The sequence below is a fragment of the Meles meles genome, chromosome 8, assembly GCF_922984935.1.
Source record: "Meles meles chromosome 8, mMelMel3.1 paternal haplotype, whole genome shotgun sequence".
NCBI classification, from domain to species: domain Eukaryota; kingdom Metazoa; phylum Chordata; class Mammalia; order Carnivora; family Mustelidae; genus Meles; species Meles meles.
This window is the reverse complement of record NC_060073.1, coordinates 46,142,880-46,161,392: the sequence shown is the minus strand read 5'-3', so window position 1 is coordinate 46,161,392 and position 18,513 is coordinate 46,142,880. Positions and strand designations below refer to the sequence as shown.

Genomic DNA, 18,513 nt, shown 5'->3' with positions numbered 1-18,513 from the left:
TGCTCCCAACCACGGAGGAGGCAAAGTTTCCAGAAATGCGGCATTTTGCACTCGAGGCGGCTGCTAGGCTGGAAGAGGTTGGTGTCAGAAGAGAGGCTGGCCCTGGAGGTTTGTTCAGACCCCAGGATGCCCGGAGCTCTTGTAAACTGTTTCACTGTCATGCAGAAGTCAGGCAAATGGGAGCTGACATTCTCTCTCATCTTCTCTGGACAAAAATCCACCTTGGATCCCGTTCCTACCGTCTAAATCCACAAGCATTTCCTGCCGCAGCAACAGAGGCTCCACGATGACAAAAGCAGGCAAGCCTTTCCAGGCCAAGGGCTTTGAAGAGTTTCTGAGACCCACCTCCCAGCTGGGCAGAGGCGAGGGCCTGCAGGCTCCAGTGGCGAGCGGGGGTGAGCCCGGGGCTTCCCCGGGCTCCACGGTGGGAACAGTGTCCAGGGCATAGACAAGGCCGTACACAGAGGTCATAAAACAAAATTTATCTTTAATTTGTAAGTGTCAACAGCAGTACAAAAGATGGAGTGATGACGACTAGATTAAGGGTAGAGAGGACAGTCTTGAGGTAAATGAGCATAAATAGGCAGTTCTTATAGACACTCCCCTGAGGGGCCGAGGCCCCTTCATGGCATATACATTATCACCCAAAGATGGCATGTTTAACATATCAGGAAAGCACCTTGTGCAAAAAGAAAAAAAAAAAAAGTAGCTAAGGTGCCAACATACACCAGGATAGCTAAGGACAGTGTGTCTTTCAATTTTGTCTTTTCCCTTAATTATGAGGCAGAGGAGGGGAAGACTTTGAAAAGTACCACTGAAAGACTATTCAAGGTCGAGTTTATCTCACGTCAATACTGCACAACGAAATCCAAGAAATGTGTGTATGCAACAAAGCTAAGAACAATGATTCATTCCTTTAAATTTGAAGAGATTTTTTTTTTTCTTTTCCCATTTCTTTAATCCTTAGCAAACTTTTTTTTCCCATTATCAAGAGGAGAGTGTGAGAGACATGTGATGGCAACCCTTAAGGTAATTTAAAAACTTTACACTGGACTGTACAAGATTTTTTTTTGATAAATTATTTACATTTTCAGACTTTCAAACATATTCAAAGCAGCAATAGACACTAGTTTTTATGTTTTTTTTTTTTTTTCTAATTGCCCAAATAGTTACCAGCCATGGGCCAAGTAGGTACCTGCGTTATACATAGAATTTCTACAAAGAAAATCTGCAGTTAAATTTGCTCGAGGGTATAGCAAATGCCCTTAGCCTCCTAAGGGGCCACACCCACAGTGTTGCTAGAGGACCCAAAGCACAGTACCTTGACAACAAGCTGCAGTTGTCCCAACAGCCTACATGAACTTTACACTTTGAAACAGCAGCCAGCATGTCAGTCCAGCATGTCAGTGAATTGTGCTGATTAAATTAACATAGAATACAATCTCACAATATACATCACAAACAAATTACAAGGTCGGGAAATAAAAGAGTTACAGTAAGATAAGTTATGTAGTAACAGCTTATAAGCTTGTCTAAGGTAATAAAAATTTTACATGGCAAATACAATAATGAATGAACATAAATGCTAAGCATTCTAATTTGCTACAAGCCGGAGAAGGGTACCATAAAGACTGCACTTTCAATAAAGCAAAAACACGTATGACAAAGGAAGACAAACGGAGAATGCACATGAGCAGATCTGCAATGTGCAGCATACAAAACAGTTAAATATTTGCACATTCCCCATACTCCAAGAGCACCAGCACTGAGGCCTCACCTTATGCTTGTGGTTCTTCAGGAACAAGAAACTACTGAGCAAGACAGGTCACCGAGTTGCCGTTAAGCGTTCCTATAGCTACGGACACCAGTTGGAAGAGAATCTGCGCTAAACATTACCTTTCTGCTCCCCTTCCCCCCCACCTGACCCCCACCCTCTAGCCCTGCCCCAAAGGTACCAGCATTCCGAATACTTGTTCGTGAGCTTTTGGAAAGCAGTCTGTCCCCAGAAGGAAAGATGGGATGGGGATGAGAAGGAAATGTGTTTGCATATCAGTATTTTCAATGAACCTAGCAGAGGGTTATGCTCAACAGTACATGGCATCAGAAACAGGACATAATCGGCAGGAATAATAGATAGAAGTTGTTTATTAAGGAAGAAAACATGTCAGGGGGCAGATGACTTAAGGAAATGATGCAAGTGCTTCTGTAAGAGGACAAATGAGGTCATACATTATTATTATACATTGAGAAGTGAGCTTAAGTGCCAACTCAGTCCTTAGACAAAACGTGCACAAAATCAGGCAAGGCTACAGCAACCATTCTTGTCATTTTCTCATTATAAAGGAAGACCCAGGAATAATTTCAATACATTCCTCTAGCTGCATTCTTTGTAGCTGTTGGCACTTGGTACAGGACTTCTCATATGGTTTAAAACTACTAAGTGATTCTTTTTTCCTTTCCCTAATGAGTAGGTAGAGGTCAGCTCTTTGCAAAATGAGTATATTGAGAGAAGCAGCCTCTGCCTGTGGTGTGCAAGTGACCAGGCTGCCTTCCTACTGGGGGTAGCTGAGCTTCCTCGGAACAATCCCGGCTTTCAGCTAGTGCCTGTGCTCCTGGCTTGGGAGGGTGTGCGCCGAAGCAGCAGCCCGGCTTCGGCTTCGTAAGGAAAAGAAAGAAGCCTTTAATTTCAGCCCTACAGTGATCACACCCTTTTCAAACACCCCAGGCTCCAGTGGGGCTAATGTTCAGGGGAGGCCAGAATTTGACAAGCTCGACAGCGCTGTGAGCCCACACCTGAATTTAGAACTTGGCCTGGGAGACCGAGTCAGGACCCTGGCATATCGAATCAGACCTGAAGACACGGCTGGGGAGTATCAAATACCAAGTGAAGCAAGCTGGTGTCCTCCTAAAAGTCGGGCTGTATACACGTGAGAATGACAAATGTTCCCACCTTCCTGGAAAAGGTGCTGCATCGCCTCTGCCAAGGAGATGGAGAGACCGCCTGCCTGGCCGCTCCTGTCCATGGACTGACCTTTTCTTTCTCCTGTTCTTTCCTTTCCTCCCCTCCTTCCTTCCTTCCATCCATCCTTCCTTCCTTCCTTCCTCTTTCTTCCTTCTTTTCTTCCTTTCCTTCTTTTCTTTCCTTCCTTCCTTCCTCCCCCATATGGTCCATTTTTTAGGAGAGGATAGTGGGCCAGTGTCCCTATTCTAAGTAACAAGGAAAATCCTGATCCTGTAAGTCTTTTTAGCAACATGGAGATGATCTGTCTTTGATTTGAAGATACTGTGAAATAGGAAGCCCAGGAAACAGTTGATGAGCACACTTGAATCTAATTGGCATGGCGGGACTTTTATTAACGGTCAATCTCAGAGGCAGATGTTCGCCTGTAGAATGGCATTCACGCTTCTTGCTATTAAATGGTCACAGAACTCTGTTACAAGACTTAGGCAGACTAACAAAAGCAAACTGACTCTCCCCCAGCTGTACTGGAAATTTAGGATGTTCAATTCTTCGAGTTCCTAGAATAAACAAGTAAGTAAAAGTCCGAGTCTGTGGACAGTGGGTTCCAAACTGCACGGGAACCCAGGAGAAGGGTTTGACTGCCCCAGCGACAGGTGGAACACTGCTCTCTCACTGCGGCTGCTAATTCACTATCCCCATGAGGTACAGTGACTTGTCAACTTCTAGTCTGGACCAACATATATGGATAGAGAACGAAAAGGAAATACATAACTTATATCTCACTAAGTACTCATGAACCAAAAATAAATTCTATTTCTATGTTATATTTACACAATTAGAAAAATCTAAAATGAGATGGTAAAGTCATAAGAACTTTGTTTAAGCCCCACTGAAAAGAAAACGAAGTGATCCCTATGATTGTCATTCTTAAATTTCCGTGGATATTTAGAGCCACACTTGGCTAATAAATAAACTGCTTACGCGCAGAATTTAGATTCAAATACAGCATCACTGTTTGACCCAATGAAAGAGACGTTTACAATCAGATCATTCCTGAATAGCCTTTCACTTTTAAGAACATGGCTAGGAGTAACTGCACCCCAGTACCGAGGCAGAGCTGGAGCTAAAACAAAGTGTTCATACACACATGTATTTTGCATAAATAAATGAAATAACAAGACATAAAAATGACTCAAATCCGGCAACTGTGAGGCAAGCCCACACGAGTCGAAACAGATGACTTTTGTTCATGTCGTTTTCGTACAACAGTTTCACATTAGTCAGAAGTGATAAAAAATACCATTTATATCCAGTGCTTATAACACTTACGAAACAACATCTGTGAGTGTGTGTGTTTTTTGTTTTTTTTCTTTCTTTCTTCTTTTTTTTTTTTTAACTATAAGCAAAATCAAGTTTCAGTCCTAAAGAACAGTCCTTTGTTCTCCACCAGCCCAGAATATTATTTTGGCATGGTCATAAAAACAAACAAAATTAATCTACTGTTCTAAATGTTTGCCTTTGTGCAAAATTAATTACATACAATACAATGCTAGCCATATAGCACTCTACCTATGCGGCAAAATAAAAAAAAGGAGGAGAGAGGAGGAGAGAGCAAAAGCTGAGTCAAAGAGAAAGAGAAAAAAACACGAGTATGAAGTGAGGAGGAGAGGTATATAATCAAAAAAAAAAATCAGTAAGACAATAATAAATATTCATTTTTTGAGAAAAAAAATGGCCTCCTCCTCATTTAAAATAAATGTACAAAAACAAAGTTCCAATCCCCAACCAATACTACAAACAAAACATTCCTATCAGTACCTTAATCAGCTTATGGAGAGCACTCCCAGCTAATGACACAGCCAGTAACATCTTGGCTAGACCTATTTATTGCTATTAGGTATGGCCTTGAGCACTCCTTAAATAAATATGAAGGTACACTATTTTCTTCCAAGTGACAAAATGGCTCAAGAAATCTGATGGGGCCGTTCCTATGTCCTGGTGATCAGATTCTGGGTTGTCCCATGAGGTGAACTGTCCCATTAACTGACATTTTCCCATTGAACCACTCTGGGTGAGGCTCCCTCCCCCACCATAGGCAGTCAGTCCTGGTTTCAGGAAGGTCAAAATGGCATGGCTGAGCTTCCAGTAGTTAGGAGAGGGGAATGAAACCTCACTGCCTCCCCGCCCATCAGCACATCTCCAGAGAAATCCTCCTGTGTCCAGTGCTGTTAATCATGTTCACAGGGAGGCATGATCCCCCCCCCCCCCAACCATGTGGCCACCGATGGAGGGAGGGAGCCAGAGGAGCTCACCTGCTGCCCCAGGAGTCATCCGTTCCCCAGAGTTAACAGTAGGAACATCCCCTACAGGGAATGTATCTCCCCTCCTTCTCCTTCCGTATGGTTTTCTTTCATTCTCTGGATGTATCATGACTATTTGCCTCTATCTTTGCCTTGAGGCTGTCATGTGGCTTCCTGCATCCTGGGGATTTTGCAAAAACAAAACAAAACAAAAACAAAAACAAGAAAAACAAAAACCAAAACTCCCTAGGCATGCCAGATGGGACAAGGCAACTCAGTGTGGAGATGCCAGCCCATGACAGCATCGCTGTGGCCTCCTCTGTGGCCCACGACCTTGGGCTTTCGGCTCGGCTGTGGACCCTCCTGCCTGGCAGTCACCACCGCTGCCCCTTGCTGCCGAAGGGCATTTAGGGGAAATGCCGCTGATGCAGATCCTACCACTGTTGCTAGACTGTATTAGAGGGGAAGTCTGGCAAAAGACTTGAGGTCCCAGAGAACCTCAGGAGCATAAGACTCTACACCTATATCCAAATACATAGCCCTCCAGCCAGATAGACACTTATGTTTGAAAACAGTATAAGTATTTAACAGAATCTTGTTTCAGAAATGCTTCCAGATGCTCTGGGGACATAAAATCACTATGTACACCTTTCGTATGTAGCAGGAGAAGGAGGTGAAAGGGGCTGAAAAGATCTTCAGGGAAGGAGGGTGAAAAACAAGAATTATTAAATTAATGCCACCAACATTTTTTTTCAAATAAATAGTAAGTGGACCCTTGACATTCTGGAATGAATAAATTATTTAAGAGAAAATGTGTTAAGACTGAATGTCAGGGTTATAAGGTGAAGGGATAATGGATGTAGTGAGAGGTGATCTCAGGCAGAGAAGACCACCACGTGGATATCTGGTGTGGTGAATGCTCTGGGGCACGCTCGTCGCGGCACGTCACGCACTGATGGCACGTCAAGAGGCAAACACGATTGGGTACGTGCACTGTGGCAACCTTGTTCGTTCCTTACAATATCTTGTCTCCAGATTCCTGAGTACTTTACCATTTTCTGGAAAAAAAAATGTGTGGTTTGCTATTTCATTTTAAGATGCCAAAGATTGTCTAAGACTTCGCAGTGTCTCCTTTAAGACTTCCAAAATATGAAGATTCAAAAGTTCTGAGAAAAGTTTGGCACATTCAGAGTCTAACTCTACACGTGGAGAAATGGAATTCCGAGGCCTTTTGAATATGCTCTACATGCAGCTGCACACGCTGTGGACTTTCCTGGTTCATAATATGAAATCCTCAGTTGTTCTCTCCAATAATTCAGAATAAAAACACATTCACAACCTGTAGGCCGGCACAGCATACCTGAGTGAGAATGTTTAACCCCATCTAAAACAGTAACTTAAACCTTTATCAACATCCAAAAGGAAAAAAAAAAAAAGTAAGACAAAAATATAAGACTTGTAAGACAGCTATGGGTTGAGATAAGTTTTCAAGTCCTGGTGTCTCATATTTAATATGTCTTCACCTAAATTAAAAAAACAACAACAACAACAATAACAATAACGACAAAAACTCAAGTTCATGAAAAATCCGGGAAAACTTAATCTGTCTCACACTTTACGAAACAATTAAGACCATTCTGCTGATGTAATTGTGGAGCCACAAATGCATGCGGGCTCTTTAAGAACTTTTTGTTGGGGGAGGGGAGGTGAAATGTCAAAGTATTTTAATTCAGCAAACAAACACTCCTCAGTTGGCACTGACAGCTTCAGGGGCTTCATTTTCACTGCTATAGTCTGATTTGGGATCATCTTCATAGTCGTCGTACATTTCCATTTCATCTTCTCCATTAATCATTTCATTTCCAGCTAGGCTCCCGCCGTCTGTCTTCATACCATAAGTGCTCTGGATGACAGGGAGGCTGGGCTCTGGGCTGGCCGAGGTGCTAGAGCAGTCAGATGTCATCTGAGGTGACGGTGTGGTTGTTGCCATAGTAATAGCACCAGGATACACAACACCTGTTCCTGTGGTGATTGGAATCTGAGGCTGCTGCCTGTATGGATTCAAAAAATAAAATAAAACGGGGAAATCTGTATGTTCTTCCAGGTGGCACTCGAATTCTTCCCCCACGCATTCTGAGAGGGGACTCTGTTTGACATTCTAAGCAGACCACAGAACGGGACACGGGGGAAAAAGGTGCTCCCTGGAGGTCCTGCACGTCTCCCCCGCCCCCCATGCTATGGTTGAGCATTAAGCAATACAATGGAGCAATTGATTGATGGTTTTGAAACATAAAAGCAGGGTTCTTACAACATTACATATGGCAAAGGTTGAATAACACTTGGCATTTGAAACCAATGCTGTAGTCAATTCCAAAAGTTACATGTGACATCATTTTTTAAGATCTCCCAGGACGATAAAAACAAAATAACTGGTAGCGTGAGATATATTTTAGTGACACTGTTAAGCAGGCTCGTGTCTTCAGCTTGGCTTGAGAATTGTACAAAGGGAAGATCAAGATGAGAAGGGATCGACTGTGTCCCAGAGAGTCAGATTTAGGAAAGCATATATTTGCTATCTATGCAAATATCTACCTATTTCCATGGCTGAACTGGAAGGGACACTCCTTTAAGGAGCTTCTATTTTCATAATTATGGAAGGAGCATCTTGGATGTCATGACTCCCGAGGCCCTGGCCTGGCGCTGGGTTGGAGGAGTCAGGAGTGAAAAGCAGCGAGAGTCCTGCGACTTATCAGAATAACACACATTGCCTCATCCCAGATCCTAGTGGGTGCCAAGGCTGGGTCACACCAGATCATTCTGTCATAATGGTACTCTGGTTCAAATAAACTTACCAGACCCTGTATGAAGGTCAGTCTCTCCCTCTACAGGGAGACATTTTTCTCCTTTTCAATTTCCCTTGAGGCATTGTAATTGGTTGAAAGAATTAAAGACCTACGACACCTAGCTCACAGACTATGACTGAAAAAATATTCTCATGGTTGCAATATTTACCAAGCATTCCTCAATCTGAATGGACAATAATCACCATTTAAATTCATTTCAAAATATCACTGTAACTATCCTTTCTGAACTTCAGTTTCCAAATGTTTATGAGAGCTGGGGTCAGGGAAGTCTTGGAAGGTCCTTTCTTTCACCTTTTAATACTCACGACTTCAGGTTGGTCCATCCCTTGAATGGGTCTTATTGACCCTCTACAATATCGTTAAATCTTTCTGTCCACCTCAGTCAGAAAAATATCCCAAATTTATGAAGAAGCAGCTAAGTTACCAGCCATTCTTTGACATTTCTGGAATAATTTTCTCAGAAAGCCCTGCATGCCTTCCAGCCTGATAGAAGGAACAATGATGGGAATGACCTAGACTTACTCTGTGAGATACTGCCTGATGCTATCTTTAACAACCTCTTCCAATCCCCAGAAGGGATGACTATGATTCCTTCACCTCTGACTAATATAATATAGCAAATATTTTCGTATATATTACCTCATTCAATTAACATGGCAATCCCATGATTATGGGATGACTATGATTCCTTCACCTCTGACTAATATAAGATAGCAAATATTTTCGTATCTATTACCTCATTCAATTAACATGGCAATCCCATGAGGTATTGTCATGCCCAGGTTTCAGATGAAGAAAGTAAGGCCTTGTGTAAAGTCCTGCATTCAACACCCAGCAGAGCCAGCTTTTAAAACTAGGTCACTTGACTTGAATTCTATCACTCTCTCCTCTTTAGATATTCAACGGACAAACAGACTGCGCTCACTGTGTCTCATAAAAATTCCTGATTTCTATAGATCCTGTCGGTACCCAGTTGGCACTAAGACCTGGTATTGATCCATTCTCTGTGAAGCTCATGGTGATTTTTTTATTGCCTGAAGAAGATGATAGAGGAATATAGACCTGTTCACAGAAACATCTCATAAAATATTAGTTTCCCTCTTAAAGAATCAAATTCTAAAAACAGTATATTCCGCTTTCTAACTTTTGGGCAAATAACGCAAACTAAATTTCATGCTAGCCTGCCCAAGGCAGTGAATGCCTCATTATATTTTTTACAGAACTTGGATAATTGCAATAAAAATATTTTTGCCTTAATCACATAATGAGTGTAGAGTAAAAACTTTTATTGCAATATTAACCCATTTTACAGATTTCCCAATTTGGTGAGCTAATCTGTAACATAAACTCTACATTCCATACACTAACTATCCAATGGTACACTTTCTTTTCATAAAGGACATTTCTTTTTTCAGAAAGAATAGATGGCCAGTTTTGTAGTATTTTTTAATCAAACTGTCTACATGTATTGGTCCCTTAAATAAATTTTAACTGGGCTCCTATTATGTGCTGGTGATAACGCTGAGGTGCTTATGCTCAGATGCTTTCACGTTATCTTCTTTAATCCTCACAATAAGTCTAAGAGGTGAATATTATTTCCCCTCTTTACTGATGAAGTTACCTGCTAAGTTTCAGAGAGTTCAAATTGTTTGTCCAAGGCCATAGGAGCATCACAGCCAGGAGATGAACCCTTCCTTAATGTCACAAATTCTCTACTGGATATCAAGATTAGGGCGAGGAAGGCAAGCTCACATGATCAGAAAAATACTTGGCAATATGGATCAGAATCAAACTCTTCAAAACTGGGCTCCACATACTTCACAATACTTGGACATTAAGCTGGTAATTGAACACTAAAAACAAACAAAACATTGGTACAACTTACTTTCTGGAGTGAGGCACATGATAGCCAAAAGCCAACTACTGGTGGTAGAGGGATGCCAGGTTATGTCATCCACTGACTCCCTATCTACTTCCTGCCTCATCATTGCTCCTCGTTCCTTAAAGATGTTAGCTCCCAGCTTACTGTCACTCCCTCTCCAACAGTTCTTCTGCCATGATTCTTGATGACTCACTGTCCATGGAGGTGATAACGTCAACACCTTGCAATCTCAAGTTCTTGACCTCCTCTCTGCGGTGGTGCTCTGGCCCCCTTCCTGTGTCAGCGGACCTTGTCATTTCCAGCCGTAACCCCACCCTGATGTCCATTTTAAACATCCCAGTCTATGACCACCACATCTTCCCTTTCCAGTTTTCTTCCTCTGAAACCCCAGTCCAACAATTCTCCCACCCTATGGGCATCTACAATTCCTTGATCCTTCAACCAATTTTTGCTGTCACTGTCCCTCCCCCATGTGTCCTGCCTTTATCTCTTTACCCAGGATAAATTCTGTGGTTAGTCACTGTCTGACAGGTACTCTCCTCTCCCTTACAAGGCAAAACTTGAACTCTCTGCCTACTTTTGAGCACTCCCACGTAGCTGAACTGGCTGCAGAAAAAACACACTACTGTGCATACATACTAGTCTCAGATTTTTTTGAGCATGAATTTCAAATTAGCCTCCAGTGCTGTTCAGCCCTCATGTACTTTTTCCTATACCACTCCCTCTTCTACTCTCCTAGGTAATTATTTCACACCTTCTCAGCTCTCTTCAGATGTCCAACTTCTCCCATATCCTCGCTCTCAGTTGATGACCTGGCTTTCCATTTCATGGAGAAATTAGAAATAATCAGATGAAATTTTTCACAAGCTCCCACCAATCACATTTATCCATCTGCCTCTGTCTGTTCTAATTCTCTGCTTGCCTTCCTGTATTTTGAATGAATTTATAATCCAAAGTAAGGCCAATCCTTTCACTTCTTTGCACTGAAACTATCTGTTCTCGCTTACAAAGGATCTCTCTCCAGTGACCATCTCTCCCATCTGCATGATCAATTTTCCCTCTTTCCTGGATCATTTCCATTTGCACATAAATATGCCACAATCTCTCCCACTTTACTTATTTTTTTAAAAAAGATTTTATTTATTTATTTGACAGAGAGAGAGATCACAAGTAGGCAGAGAGGCAGGAAGAAAAAGGAAGGGAAGCAGGCTCCCTGCTGAGTACCTGTATGTACCAGAGAGCACCTGTGAGACAGTGACAGGGAACCCGATGCGGGGCTTGATCCCAGGACCCTGAGACCATGACCCGAGCCAAAGGCAGAGGCTTAACCCACTGAGCCACCTAGGAGCCCTCTCTCCCACTTTAGAAAAACAAAAACCAACAAAACTCTCTCTTGACTCACATCCCCCTCCAGCTACTGCTCTATTTCTCTATCTCCTCTAAGGCAAAACTCTTTGAAAAGCTGTGTATATTCACTCTCTTCATTTCTTCCACTAAATTCTTAAGTCTACTTCAATCATTCCAATACTCCACTGAAATACAGCTTGCAAAGGCCATACTATCAGTGAGCCCCATGTTGTTAAGTTCAAGAGTCAGTTCTTGGTCCTCATCTACTTGATCTCTGCCATTGGCAGCATTCGATACAGCTGGCCACGTTTTGCCTTGCTGAACTGCTTTCTTCGCTGGTCTTCTGTTCTTCTTCCTACTCATTACCTCTCCGTCTAGGTCCCTAGTGTACACTCCCTCCTTATCAACCTGACATCTAAACTCTGAAGTACCCAAGGATCAGTTCTTGTACCTCGTCTTGCCTCTATCTAAATTTATGCCCTTGGTGAGCTTGTCCATTTTTCATAGCTTTGAATATTATCTAGGTGCTGACAACTCTCCAATTTGGATGTCCAGTAAGCACTACATTCCTAAATTCCTGAGTCATATATGTATATAACTTCTTATTTGATTTGAATATCAAAACACCATCTCAACCTTACAGATCCAAAACCAAGCTCCTGATCATCGCCATATACCTCTCCTCTCAAGGGCCTTCTGATCTCGGTTAATGATCACTTCATCTTTCTGGCTGCCTGGGTCAATCCTTGGTAACTGTATGTCCTCTCAAACCCTATATCCAGTCCATCAGCAAATTCTAGCAGTCCACTGTCAGGAATCCATCCAGAATCCATCTACTTCTTGCCACCTCCACCCCTACAAATCTGATCCAGGCTACCACCAACCCTAATCTGGTTTATTTTAAGAGTCTGCCTCCTTATTTCAGCCATCTCCCCTTCAAGCAATACTCAAAACCGTAGAGTGATCTTTTTAAAACCTAAATCAGATCGTAATACTCTTCTGCTCATGACCCTTCTGTGCCTTTCCATCTCACTCATGGTCAGATTCCAAGTCTTCACAAAGGCCAAAGGTCCTTTCACAGTTTGACTCCCTATTACCTCTCTGACATCTCTGCCTCTTCCCACCTACCCACTCTTCTCCTACTACTCTAGCCTTGTTAGTTCTTGAACATGCCAACTGCAACCTTCCCTCCAGACCTCTACAGTAGCTGCTCTCCCTGCCTGTTTCTTCTTCCAGAGACCACACAGCTTGCTCCCTCACTCCGCAGGCCTGAGCTGCTCAAGTGGGAGCTGCTCAGTGAGCTTCTGTAGCCACTCTTCTTAAAATTGTACTCCAGGGGCGCCTGGGTGGCTCAGTGGGTTAAAGCCTCTGCCTTCGGCTTGGGTCATGATCCCAGGGTCCTGGGATTGAGCCCCACATCGGGCTCTCTGCTCCGCGGGGAGCCTGCTTTCCTTCTTCTCTCTCTGCCTGCCTCTCTGCTTACCTGTGATCTCTGTCTGTCAAATAAATAAATAAAATCTTTAAAAAAAAAATTGTACTCCATCCTCTGACACTCCCTACACTTTCCCTACTTTACTTTATTCTAAGGCACTTACTACTTTTTGATATTTATTTATTCATTGTTGATTGATTGTCTGACTTCCCCTACTGGAATATAAGCTTTACGAGGACAGGCATTTTCACTGATATAGCTCTAGAACTTAGCCAATGCCTGGAACACAGGAGGCACATTCCATATTGCATACATGCAATGAATGAATGAACAAATGAATGAACGAACTAGTGAATGGGGGAGGGAAGAAATAAAAAAGCTGGGTAACCTATCTGAGAGAAGAGACTTAATGAGACTAGACATATGCGAGGGAAGATAGGGGAGAAGGAATGTGAATATAATCATCTTTAAACACTTGAATGTCTTTATAAAGAAGGAAGAGACTTGCTCTAGAAAAGGGACCAAAGAAGAGGATTAGAATTAACCAACCAAGTAGCAGAAAGGTAGATTGACACTCAGTGAAAAGAACTTTCTAGCATTAGGACATGCCCACAGAGAAACTAGCTCCCTTGGGAAGTGGTATGCTCTCTAGTCCTCGAGTAGTCCAAGCAGAACTCAGAGAGGCTCCTACAGCGGCTGGCTACTTGAAGTATATGACTTCTGAGGCCACTTCTAAGTTACCGCTGATTCTATGGATACAAAATCATAAGCTAACAATCATGCTGGCCTTGCTTTCCCATTGTTGTTACCAGCATAATAAGAGACTGAAAAAATCAAGTGAGCATGGCTAATTATAGTTGCCAAATCTTGGCTTTCAAGGGTTTCCAGAATATTGCTCTGCCCTACCTCTCTTACTTTTCTTTACTGCCAGGACTAACCTCTAGGTTAGCCTCATTTTTAAACTATTGAGCATTTCTGCATTTCCCTCCATGTGTTCCTAGCTCTTCTTCCTGCTAAAATAGGAATCTTGACCTCCACCTTCCACCAGCCTGACTCTACCCAAATCTCAAGACCCCTTCCTCAAGGATGACCTATGGTTAGCCCTAGTGCATAGCAATCTCTCCTCCCCTGAGCTTTGCTTGCTCTCGTCTACAAAATCAGAATTAGTACTTCACTATAGATTATGTGCAGCACTATGCAATGTAGTCTCTCTTCTCTCTGTGTATATGTATGTATAACAAACTGTTATTTGCTAATATGTTTATGTATGCATCTGGGTTCTCTGACTAGAACACTCTCTGAAAGCTCATTGTGTACAGAATTAATGCCTCATGTCCTATATTAATTTAGTACAGTGCTGGGCACCTCACTGGTTTCAAATAAGTCCTTACCAATTGACGGACCAATCAATTAACAAAATGGAAAATTCAGCCAGCAGGCTCAAGCTTTGTCTATCGGAAATTACTTTCCTAAAAAGCATTTTTCCTTCCTTTACAGATCAATTGCAAAGTCAAAATTCAAACACTGCAGATTTCACAAACAGGAATAGCTGGCAAGTATTGGGCTTTACAAATTATGAACGCGCACATCAAAACAAAAGTTGTAGATGTTTGTAAAGGTATACACATGCAGCGGAGAGGAGCAGAGATGGCTAAGTACCCCTCCTCCCAGCCCCAGCAAAGGGTAAAGCCGACCCCCATAGAGCTCAGCATTATTGCATGGCTTCCAAATCACAGGAATGTTCCTGGAATATCATCTAGCTTCACCAATTGCAAAAAACCCCTAAGTATTAATTTGGCAAATCCCCCTTGTTTGCTGTTCTTTCAGACTTTTACAGCCTCTATAAATGAAGACAATGAAGTCCGTTTCATTAGGAGATAAGCCTACACGTCGTACATCTCTGTAGTTAATACTGCAGTAGGAAGTGGAAAGAATAGCAATCTTTTTATATTGCCTGTTAGAAACCCTAATCTGGCTTTCTCTATAGGAGGATAATACTGAAAATAGTACAGCTAGCCTATGCTAATCAATTATATTTATAAGTATGTCATAGGTTTGATTCAACCTCTTTCGGATTAAGATCAAAATGGCAAATGTTCAAATCCCTTCTAGCATAAGGCACTAGAATATAATTCTTTTATAATATGAGATACGTATACGCCATATAACATTCTTTTTCTAGAATAATAATATTTTCTCTGATTCAGGGCTTCTTATGTGCCAGATGTTGTTTTTAGCACTTTAGATAGATCAAGCTATTCAATCTTCAGAAGGGCCCCGTGTGGTAGGTATTATGGTCAGCTCTCCATTCTATTTATGAGGAAACTGAGGGGCAGAGAGTTTAAGTAAGTTTCCCAAGGGCAAGTGGAGACTTCAGAGGAATAATGATTGCTGTGTATTAGTTGCTGAACCCAGGAAGAAGCAGATCTGGTATTTGAGACAGAACAGTCTGGTTCCAGAATTGGTGTCCATAAGCACTGCACCATATAACCTCTAAGGAGTCTGTAGGCTCTAAGTGAGGGATGTGTGTACCGGTGGAAAGGTCACATGGCTCGCCTTCACGTACGCCTGGTTTAAACCTCAGCTCTGCAATTTACTAACTGTGTGGCCTTGGACAAATTATTTAACATCACTGAACCCTGTGTTTTTCAACCCCATAGTGAGGATGATACTGCTTATCTTGTAAACTGGTTGTATTTGCAAAGATCTATATAAATCACTCATCACAGCATATAGTATAAAGTAAGTATTCAATAATTTACCGTTATTATTATTCAAAAAGTAGCCCAAGATTTGATATTTTATAGTACCTGCATAATCCTCTATGCGTTCACAGGTAACTTATTGAATAAACTTCAAATAAGAGGAAGTACCTTGGGCCGGCATTCTTTAGGAAAAGACAATGGTGTAGCTACATGTGCCCTAATGAATATCATTTCTACATTAATAGTATTCATTGAAATTATTAAAAGTTCTAATACTTAACCTGTCGATCAAAGGGGTTAAGTCTAAGGTAAGAGCTAACATTACTCCATTTCATATTATTGGTAAATTTATTTCATAATAGCTGGGTGAAAAAAAATCTAGCTCAATGAACTTTTAGTTGTATTGTCAGTAAAATGCACAACAATGCTGAGCAATATATGTAATTTTATTGGCTCGAAAGTTATGCATGTCTTTTCAAAATCAGCTATAAAAATTGATCTCACCCCCATTCCCTCAAGAAGTCAATAGCAATCTTTGAATTTCTTGTTTCTTTTCCCTCTTGTAATAACCTCACATCTAATAAAGATGAATTTCCAAAGATGAACCTCAGGGAGTTAATAATCTATCAAATACAACTACTTAAAAGGGAATACGAATCCCTAAGTAGAAATAATACCTAGCTTTAGGTTGCAAATATTCCAAAGCTGGGCAGAAGGAAATACTCAGCATTGAAAATTAAAGAACAAGATATTCTGGTCATTGCCCATGTCTCTGTAACCCTCCTCCACAGTCCAAAATGGCCCCTCCATGAAGGACCCCCTTACCAAGAACAGGATCCTTCGTCTCTAAATGTCAAAGCTGCTTTAATGCCATCACGCACCACAACCAAAGGTCCTGGGAGCTCTTTTCCAAGTTAGCACAGCCATACTCTTAAGTGGACCAGAATGGGGCAATGAGGGATATTTTGAGGCAGCTGTGGTAAGGACAACTCCTCAGTCGTTAGGCATGATGGAGGCAGAGATCTGGATTTAAACCTTGATTCTTCCTCACTTTTTGGCAGCCACAGGACCTTGATTTCTTTATCTTATTTAGAGGATTATGTGACTTGTAGATCTAAAAATTCTAGCGTACAGGATACAGTAGACCATAAATGGTAGATGTTGTTGAGTTGTTTTAATGTTTTAAAAAAATTTGACATGGGTTGTCATGTGTTGGGTATTCTGATCCATATACCCTCTGGTAAGTGGAAATAAGTCAAATAGAATTACTGCATCTCATATTTTCAAATAAGTATCAGGGAACTAAAATGGTACCTCTGATAGCCTTCCAGACTATGGCAAAAAGACCCATTGTGTATTGTTAGGTACACAGAGACATGGCATGAAAAAAGAGTGGGAATCACAAAGGATCTCAAACTTAAACTATGATTCTCTGCTCAAAGGAGATTATATACAGTCTCAGAGACAGCATTAAAAGAAGACATCATCACCCAGTTAAAATAAATGTGTATTTTGTTTCATGTGACTATGCTTCTCAAAGGGCACTGTGAATCGGTATTTTTCATAAATCATCTAAATCGCCAGCAAGTAGCCTCCTGATACTGCATTGTACTTCTGGTGTTAAAAGCATTATTTTTAAAAATGCAAACATTTATAATACAGAAGAATTTGATAAACCTAGTTTGGCACGGCTTCCTCTGTTCATAGAGTAGGATTCTCAAATAACAAAGTGACTTAAGCCTCCTTTTACCTCGAAATAATTCTGCCACGGTGTAAAGAAACCCATTGACTATCTGGTATAACCTAAAATGTAGTTTTATTGTGATAGCAAATCCATATTTAATAGTAAGGATAAGGATAAAAACTCACCTTTATTGATAATGTACTAAGCGCTTTGAAAGTACTTCGAAAAGCAGTGCCTCACTGAATGCTCTCAACCATTGTACGAGACAGGTACTGTTATTTATTTCATCTCGTACACGAGGAAAGAGAGGCTCAGAGAAGCTCGGTAACTTGCCCAGGTGGGTGGCGCAGTACTTGAACCTCAGCAGTCAAGCTCTGGAGCCCACACTCCTCCACAGAACTCTCTAGGGTAGGGCACAGATTCATGACCCAGACTGCTTTCATTGGCCTTTCTTTTTCTTATTCTATTTACTATTCCAAATTAATTTTATGCTTCCAAACATAAGCTTCTGAAACCAACTTTTTATTCTGTGATATTATTATTATTATTATTATTATTTTTAGTGTCCTTAAAAATAAACAGCTCTTTACTTTTGCTCTAAGGTACATGTTTTCCTCACCTGCAGGGGCAGCTGTCCCATTCCCCACCATATAATAGCCCCTCCGTGCTCCCCCCGTTAACAGCAAATCCAGCTGCCTTTTCACTCACTCCTCTCTATTCAGGCCTATCCCAAGCATCTCCCCAATCGGATTGCAGCTGCCTCACACCAGGGCCTCCAGAAAGGTCCTCCCGTTTGTCAACCCCCTGGGCTTCTCGGCCTGGGCCTGCTGGAACCGACAGGCATCTGCACCCCCACTTATCCCAACTGCTGTGGTTACAAGGGGCCTCTTTTCAATGCAGACAGCCAGTCAGCCAAGTCGAAATTTATACCAGAAATCTATTACCTAATTTTTAAACAAAATGACATGAAATCAGACTTGAAGATATCAAAAACATGTCTAGTTTCTGATTTAAGCAAGAAAATCCACATTGTTATTGCTTCCACCGCAGAATAATTTACTGCAACAGGAGTTCTGGATCTTAGGCCAAAAATGAGGTCCTCTAACCAATGTCAAGGCCAATTATCTTGTGGTAGATCCCACAACAAAAGCAGACTATTGTGATTAGAATCAGAAGCACCACCCAGAGAAGCTGGAAAGCTTCTGGGGATTTCTTAAGTTAGTTTTTATTCTTTCTCCTTGCATGTCTGCTTAAATAAACTACCAGCAACTTTGTGTGTGGGCATGGAACATCTTAGATTAGTCTGGGAGACAAGGAGAGGGCGACCAGGTTTGTTT

The 18,513-nt window shown here is 41.6% G+C and overlaps 1 protein-coding gene across 9 annotated transcripts in view; it reads right to left on the bottom strand.

Moving 5' to 3' along the window:
• Positions 1–467: 467 nt before the first annotated feature.
• The window catches only part of SOX6 (SRY-box transcription factor 6), a 645,777-nt gene continuing 627,731 nt past the window's right edge, over positions 468–18,513 (bottom strand). For all 9 annotated transcript variants that reach the window (XM_046016041.1, XM_046016039.1, XM_046016042.1 and 6 more), the window contains one exon: positions 468–7,313. In XM_046016041.1, coding sequence (XP_045871997.1) covers positions 7,010–7,313 — 304 coding nt within the window. In that variant the 3' untranslated portion in view covers positions 468–7,009. The remainder of the gene's footprint in view (positions 7,314–18,513) is intronic.